This window comes from Mustela nigripes, chromosome 13 (genome assembly GCF_022355385.1).
Source record: "Mustela nigripes isolate SB6536 chromosome 13, MUSNIG.SB6536, whole genome shotgun sequence".
Lineage (NCBI taxonomy): Eukaryota > Metazoa > Chordata > Mammalia > Carnivora > Mustelidae > Mustela > Mustela nigripes.
The window spans coordinates 71,836,977-71,845,124 of record NC_081569.1 but is presented as its reverse complement, the minus strand read 5'-3'; the positions used below and the strand labels follow the sequence as shown (position 1 = coordinate 71,845,124).

General features: G+C 42.9%; 2 gene segments (V, D, J or C); both read right to left on the bottom strand.

Annotated features, from left to right (window-relative positions):
- Positions 1 to 829: 829 nt before the first annotated feature.
- LOC131999397 (T cell receptor alpha variable 13-1-like) lies at positions 830 to 1,405 on the bottom strand. The segment is given in 2 exon segments: positions 830 to 1,206; positions 1,354 to 1,405. Coding segments are annotated over 2 exon segments (429 nt in total).
- Positions 1,406 to 5,019: 3,614 nt separating this feature from the next.
- Positions 5,020 to 6,011, bottom strand: LOC131998746 (T cell receptor alpha variable 22-like). The segment is given in 2 exon segments: positions 5,020 to 5,745; positions 5,917 to 6,011. Coding segments are annotated over 2 exon segments (447 nt in total).
- Between the last annotated feature and the right edge of the window lie 2,137 nt (positions 6,012 to 8,148).

Sequence of the window (8,148 nt, the reverse complement as noted above, 5' to 3'; positions counted from 1 at the left end):
GGTTTGAGCTACCTTCTGGGAAATATTGGATCCTAAAGGAAAAGACATGGAATTAGTGGTGTCAGAATAAGTGATTTAGCACAAAGAAATTCTATTTTACATGCTACTCTTCCTTTTACCCACAAAACCCACAAGACACTGTCCATCTCCTCCGATTTAGGTCATAGAGAAGGCACATTCCAACAGGGGTTCTCTCTACCTAGCCACATGGAAGCAATGACCACTTTGAGAAGGTTGGAGAGCAACATGTTTGAGTTCTCCCACTAGATGGAAAATGCCTTATTCTTCAATTTCAGGATTCAGAACAGTGAGGGGAGCCTGACAGGGTGAGGGAAAGATTGCTGGGTACCTGCTGCTGTGTCTCCAGAACAGAAAACAGGAGTTTCTTGGTGTAGTAAGTGTGTGGGTCATGTCATGGTTCTCTATGCTCCAGCAGAGTCTCATTACCCAAAATTCTTCATAGAATGATCACTTTCATATATGTACCTTAAATATTTCTATGTGTGGCATGTAATGTTTTAGAATTCAAAAAATCATGAATGCTACTTTTGCAACACAATATTATAAGTACCCATCAATAACAAGGATTGTAATGTTAGTATTAAGGGGTTATTTATAGGAGAGGAGTCTCAAAAGCAATTGTGGAGTTCCTTAATACCTGCATTTCAAAATAAAACATTACCAATTCCGATCAAGAATCCATTAAAAAATGATCATCCAACAAAATATTCTAAATCTCTCTGGATCATCTCCATCCTAATAGTCTTACTAAACTCTTTTAATGTCAAACATATTAGCTTCCACCTACAGACGAACTATAGCACAAAAGCTATCCTTGAAGGTCTGTGTCAGAGGACAGGGGCTGCCCCAGTCCCACATTTGAGTGGAGGCAGCAGGTGCCTGGGAAGCAATGTGTGCTTGCTGCGCAGAAGTACACAGCTGAGTCTTCAGAATGGGTGTCTCTGACGTGCAGGGAGAAACGTTTGGCCGTCTTACTCAATAAAACAGTGAGTCTTTGTTCTTCTTTTGTGGCCATGCTTGAAAGAATGTATACAAGGATCTGGGGACCTTTTCCAGGTTCTTGTTTATACCAGGGGAAGTACTCTGAGTTATTGTCTGAATAACTGCAGTTGATAACAGAACTGCTTCCCTCCTGGACACTCAGGGTAGAAGGATGCTGCTCCACATTCTCTCCCTGGCTGAACCCTGTGCAGAAAGAAAAGGTCAGAGAAAGGAGAAGAGATACCAGGTTATTGTGCTTCAGAATGCTCTTTTTTGACACTAATGGTAGGAAACCTGAGTAAAGTCAGTCTTGAGTTCTGAAGAATATCCACTAATATACTCTGAACTCACAGTTCAGCTGCAGGCATGAGAACATGATTAAAGCTCCCATGGATGTCTTCATGGTTCCTCCCAGGTAAGCTCAGGTTCAGAATTGCAGCCTCCAGCCAGCTTAGCACCTTCTCTTATCAGGCCGTCCCTTCTTTCCTCTAACAGAGTACTTTCCCACATTGTCTACCAGCCAATAAGAAAAAAGCTCTGCTTCTGCCATAGTCTAGTCCATCAGATGCACTAAATAAACCCTCCACGTGTTCTGCATAGCACAGATGCACTGCCTTCTTGTGGTCACATCTCTATTGAACTCATTGGGGAAATGCTCTTCTCTTAGTCTGTGCCTCTGAGGGACTCACATGCATCAAGGTAGCAATTGGTCAAGCAAATTGTTTGTTAGATCAGAGAAGAAGTGCACAGGAAGAATATGGAGATCAAGATTTACATCTCTGCTCACTACTGAGTCACTGTTGTTGGAAAGAGGTAGATGCTTTTGGTTTTTATTCAGTGATGGCCCTGGTGTACATGTTAGAAATCAGGAAGGGAGGCGCCTGGGTGGCTCAGTGGGTTAAGTTTCTGCCTTCTGCTTAGGTCATGATCTCAGGGTCATGGGATTGAGTCCTACATCGGACTCTCTGCTCAGCAGGGGCCTGCTGCCCCTCTCTCTCTCTGCCTGTCTCTCTGCCTACTTGTGATCTCTCCATTCTGACAAATAAACAAATAAAATCTTTTAAAAAAAAATCAGGAAGAAATCATGATTCCATTCCTTAAACAAAGAAAATAGAAGGTCTTCCATTTCTACCAAATCTACCACCCTCAATTGTCTGTTATGTAGAAAAACTCCTTGTAAAAAGAACATGTAGCACGGAGCCTGGGTCTCTTAGTCACTTAAACAACCAGCTCTTGATTTCAGTTCAGGTCATGATCTCATAGGTCTTGATCTCATCGGTCATGAGTTGGAGCCCCACACCTGGCTCCACACTCAATGTAGAGACTGCTCAAGATTCTCTTCCTCTCCTTCTCTCTGCCCATCCCATCCCACCAATGACTCATGTGGCCCTTGTGTGTACCCTCTCTGTCTGGCAAACAAATCTTAAAAAAAAAAAAATGTAGCCAAAGATTAGAGTAACAGAGTCAAGATCATCTGATATCTCAAATGTCTCTGATCTCAGACTGTGCTCCTCCTAGCTGGTGTTTCTCATAACCTTGCTGTTGGAGAGGATTGAAAGTACCATCTGTCAAAATGTGGAATCTTCTCCCAGTTAAGATGACTGTGACAAAAAGTAAAGGACCAAATCTCAATGATAAGGGAGCATGGGAGAAACTTCCATCAGTTATTCATATTTCAACAACAGGAAACTGTTTGAACCAAGATTGGACAACTTTGCAAGGTGAAATCTGGTGTGTTTGAAAAAATCCATTTGAATGCTGTGTGTCTTACATTCTGGAAAGCACTGAAAGTAGAGTAGAAATTCTGATGAAACAGCAAGGTACAAACTCAGAAAATATAACCATGTGTAAGTTTATTATTTTTTAATTTTATTTTTTCAGCATTCCAAGATTCATAGTTTATGCACCATACCCAGTTTTCCATACAATATGTGCCCTCCTTAATGCCTACCACCAGGTTCACACATCCCCCATCCCCTCTCCCTTCTAAAACCCTCAGTTTGTTTCTCAGAGTCCATAGTCTCTCATTTCGCCCAATTCACTTTTCCTTTCCTTCTCCTAATGTCCTCCATGTTATTCCTTATGCTCCACAAGTAAGTAAAACCATATGATGATTGACTTTCTCTGCTTAATTTATTTCACTCACCGTAATCTCCTCCAGTCCTGTCCATATTGATACAAAAGTTGGGTATTCATCCTTTCTGAGGGAGGCATAATATTCCATTGTATATATGAACCATATCTTCTTTATCTATTTGTCTGTTGAAGAGTATCTAGGCTCTTTCCACAGTTTGGTGACTGTGGCCATTGCTGCTATGAACATTGGTGTACATATGGCCCTTCTTTACCTACATCTATATCGTTGGGTAATACCCTGTAGTGCCACAGCTAGGTCATAGGGTAGCTCTATTTTTAATTTCTTAAGGAATCTCTGCACCATTTTCCAAAGTGGCTGCACGAACTTGCATTCCTTCCAACAGTGTAAGAGGGTTCCTTTTCTCCTCATCCTCTCCAACATTTGTTTCCTGCCCTGTTAATTTTGGTCATTTTAACTGGTGTTAGGTGGTATCTCAATGTGGTTTTGATTTGAATCCCTGATGGCTAATGATGATGGTCTTCTTTCTCTTAGTAAAATGCATATAAGATTCCCCTATCTGTTCATGGCTTCATAGTTCATTTTTTTTTTTTTTAGCACTGAATCATATCTCATTGTTTTGGATATACCTCCATTATTAATTCATTCGCTTATTGAAGAATATGATTTTTACTTCAGAGTTTTGACAATTATGAATAAACTCCTAAAAAACATTTGTGTAAAGACTTTGTGCAGACATGAGTTTTCAATCCCTTTGGGTAAATACTCAAGAAGTCCATTGCTGGATCATAGGATAAGAGTATGCTTAGTTGTGTAAGAAACTACCAAACTACTTAATTGAATTGTCATGTAAACACTTTCCCTTGTAGTAATTCCTGACAATATTTACTACACCCTTTGTTGCATGTCAAAGCCGTAGCTAGTCCAAAGCAGGCACAGACACCACAGGTGGCCCTGCCAACTGCTCAGCTCACACATAGCCTGCTGTGACCCAGAAGCTGAGTCTGCATGTGTTCCTGCCTGAGCCCTACTGCCCATGTACTTCTCTGCACAGGCACTTGTTCCTCCCACTAATGAGACTCACCTATAAAAAAACAAGTATAAAGAAAAAACTAGTGTTAATTTCAATACAGTGAGGGCACAGCATTAAGCCAAGGGCAGGGTTCCTTGGGAGAGTTGAGGGCTGTGTAACTTCACAGGTCCAATGCTCAAGAAGCTGGCTCTGCTCCCAGCTTCAGGGAATCTGTCCAGTTACCTCCATCTGAATTTTCAGGGGCACAGGCTTTCCTATCAATGCCATTTTCTCAACATGCATCAAGGTCTGGAATGCAAAATTGCTGGAATGTTTCTACATGCAAGTTTCAAGTTGGGTCTGGGTCAGCAGTCTTTGTCTGGCTACAACAGAGAAGGGTTATTTTATAGTAGTCCTGGAAGATTTCTGCACCCCTTCCCAAACTGGGCATGATGTTATAAAATTATAAGTAATAGGTTCATTCAAAATGCAAAGAAGAACAATGGATTTTCATTGAACAGAATGAAAATCTCCATGAGCTCTTCCCCACAAAGTGCTATTTAGAAACGACTTAAAAGGATCATTTTCTCATTGGTAGATGGCAGCACAACGTACAAATTCATCAAAAGAAGTCATTTAGATTTTGTGATTCTATACAGTCTTCTATATCAGGTACTCAGAGGATAGGTCATATTACCTCAGTTGACTAATTTAGGAATAATATGAGCTCCACCAAGTCACTTATGCTTTATAATCCTCCCTTTATTTATCCATAAAAGTACCTATTTATAGTGTATTAAATTACTGAAAAAGAAAATAAACGTAATAGTGTAAGTAGAGTGCTTGACCTTCAATAAAATCATTTTATTATATTTGTATTTCCAGGAGAGAAAATCTGAATACAGACTTGAAAGAACCCTGCACATGTTTTCTTTACTATCCTTTGAAAATGGAAACATCAACAGGTAACTAAAAAATTTAGTAATCTGTATTTGTTGACAAAGTCTACTTTTTCAGCCTTTTCCATCAGAGTAATTTACATATAATTTGCATGCTAGCTGCCAAGATATGTTTTCCCAGGGTATTGGATATGGACACCTGTATCACTTATTCCAATGGTTCCATGGTAGAGCTCCTTACCAGCAAAAGGCTTTCTGGGAAGAAAAGGAGGAACAAAACCAAATGAAATGACAGCCCCAATGGGTCTAATTTTGGGAAGAAAAATGTGCTGTAACATAAATCTAAAAATATGCAAAGGCTGCTGTGGGAGCAAATGCCTGCCCCAGGGAGAGGCCAGGGCTGCAGGCACAGCTGCAGTTTGGGTGCAGGCTGCAGATCACCAGGGAGCACTGTGCCTCCCCCGCACATAGATAGGTGGCTGAGTCTTCCAGTTGGGAGGCCCTGATGTGGAGGGTGCTAGACTGTTCCTTAGTATTCACTGTGCAGTTTAATCTTCCACTCTGCTTCATCCCTGAAGCTATGTAAAACAGCCGGGTGAGACCGCCGCCCCCGGGATGCTGTCGGAACCACTGCACACTGTCTGGAGTGCTAGAAAAATTGCACTTCAGGGTAGAGCTGTCTCCCTCCTGGAGGCTCAGGTCTGAAGGGCTCTGCTCCACCGTCATCCCTCTCGCCACTGTGTGGAAAGAAAGGATCATACACAAATGACATGACTAGGGAATCACCAGTGCCATTTTCAAACCTGCAAAATATCCCAGGAAACACCCCTGAGGATGTAGTACCCTCTAGGAGCACATGTCAGCTTCCCCCACCACTCCCCAGCCCCCATCTGGAATGCCCCACTTACAGCAAACCTGGAGCCACAGGAGCCCCAGCAGAGTTTCCCAGTGTGTCTCCATTCTTCGTTGTCTAGTTGCTGAATTACCAAGACCCTGAGTCTGCAGAGAGTACAGTAGAGTTGTTTTCAGAGAAATTGTATTCTTACAACCAATCAGTTCCACCAGAATCACTGAGCACCAATCACACCTCAGCCCTGTCATTCAGGGAACTCCAGACTGCACCCACAGTGGCCCAGTGACACTCATAGCAATCTTTCGAAAATTGTGATTGCCAACAGTGTAGGCAGGTAGAGGCAATATTTCCAATATGGAAAGATAAAAGGGTTCTTTTTTTTTCTTAAAACACATTATGGAATAAATCTGTGGGCTAGTGTGTGAGGAAAGCTGAATGGTCTTTCTAGAAGACTCAGTGTCTCATTGAGGGTTACAAAGAAACTTGATGAATCTTAGGGAAGAGTAACTCCAGTCCCCAAATTGCATAGTGTGACAGAAAATGAGAATTCATTCGTATAAAAATACTGACAAAGAAAAACTATCTGATAGCATGTATTGTGTATTACAGAAGTAACTATAATTTCTTGAAATCAGGAGAGTTCTAGAAACCAAGACAGTCACTATCTGCATTAAAAATGTTTCCAAAGAGAATTTGGTTGGTGAAAAATACATGTCTGCATAATGTCCCCTGTGATTTAATTTCCTCCCCACCTTTCCTGTTCAACTTGTGGACACTCTATTCACCCACACAGCTGAGTCTGGCCAGGCAACACATTTCTGGTCAAGATCAAAACTGTCCTCTCCCTTTCCTTCACTTTTTATTTCTTTTTTTTTTTCTCCTTCTTCTGTTCATTTTTGCTCCTTCCACAATCAGCCAAGATGTATGAAGAGGTAGGACATCTGGGGTTTTGAAATAATTTCTAGGTCAGTGGGTTTGGGGATTTTATTCATAACAATTGACAACAGGTAATGGAAAGTTTTCTGTTGAGTTTCCACCGTCACAATGTCCAGAAATATTCCTATCCTGGTACCTGTGAAGAATTATCAGTTTAATGGATTTCTAGAGGCATGGCCCCCAGATGTTTGAAGTTGATATGCAATGGCAGAACTGGAAACCTTAGATGAATTTTACACCAATCGTGTCCGCACTCTCTCCCAATCTTTGCTATCTATAATTAGACTGGTTCACGTGATTTCGGTTCTCTCTGTAACCATTCAACTTTGGACCATCAGAAAGTCTTTGTTTCTGGTAAAGCTTACAGTGCCCCCTAGAGGGCCGAAGTGGTCAGCAAAGACACTTCAGACCAAGTAACTCAACAGTCAGAACCCCCAGCCATTCCAAGCTTCCTAATGAATGAAATTCAGATGATCAGAAAAGAAGATAACTGTTTATATTTAATGGAGATTACAAGTGGATCAAATCCTACTTTTAAAATGGACTTTCATGGAGGAGTCAAGATGGCGGAGAAGTAGCAAGCTGAGACTGCTTCAGCTAGCTGGAGATCAGCTAGATACCTTATCTAAAGATTGCAAACACCTGAAAATCCATCGGCAGATCGAAGAGAAGAAAAACAGCAATTCTGGAAACAGAAAAACAACCACTTTCTGAAAGGTAGGACCGGCGGAGAAGTGAATCCAAAGCGACGGGAAGATAGACCCCGGGGGGAGGGGCCGGCTCCCGGCAAGCGGCGGAGCAACCGTGCACAAAATCAGGACTTTTAAAAGTCTGTTCCGCTGAGGGACATCGCTCCAGAGGCTAAACCGGGGCGAAGCCCACGTGGGGTCAGCGTGGCCTCAGGTCCCGCAGGGTCACAGAAGGATCGGGGGTGTCTGAGTGTCGCAGAGCTTGCGGGTATTGGAATGGGAAAGCCGGCTGCAGAGACAGAGCCGACAGTGAGCTCACAGCTCCGTGTTACCTTGAACCGGTCGCAGGCTCGGTGAGCTCGGAGCGCGGCCGGAGGTCAGGCAGACGGGAGTAACTGGGCGCTGTTCTCTGAGGGTGCACTGAGGAGTGCGGCCCTGGGCTCTCGGCTCCTCTGGGCCGGAGACCAGGAGGCCGCCATTTGTATTCCCGTCCTCCGGAACTCTACGGAAAGCGCTCAGGGAACAAAAGCTCCTGAAAGCAAACACGAGCGGATTACTCACCCCGGCCCCGGGTAAGGGCGGTGTAATTCCGCCTGGGGCAAAGACACTTGAGAATCACTACAACAGGCCCCTCCCCCAGAAGATCAACAAGAAATCCAGCC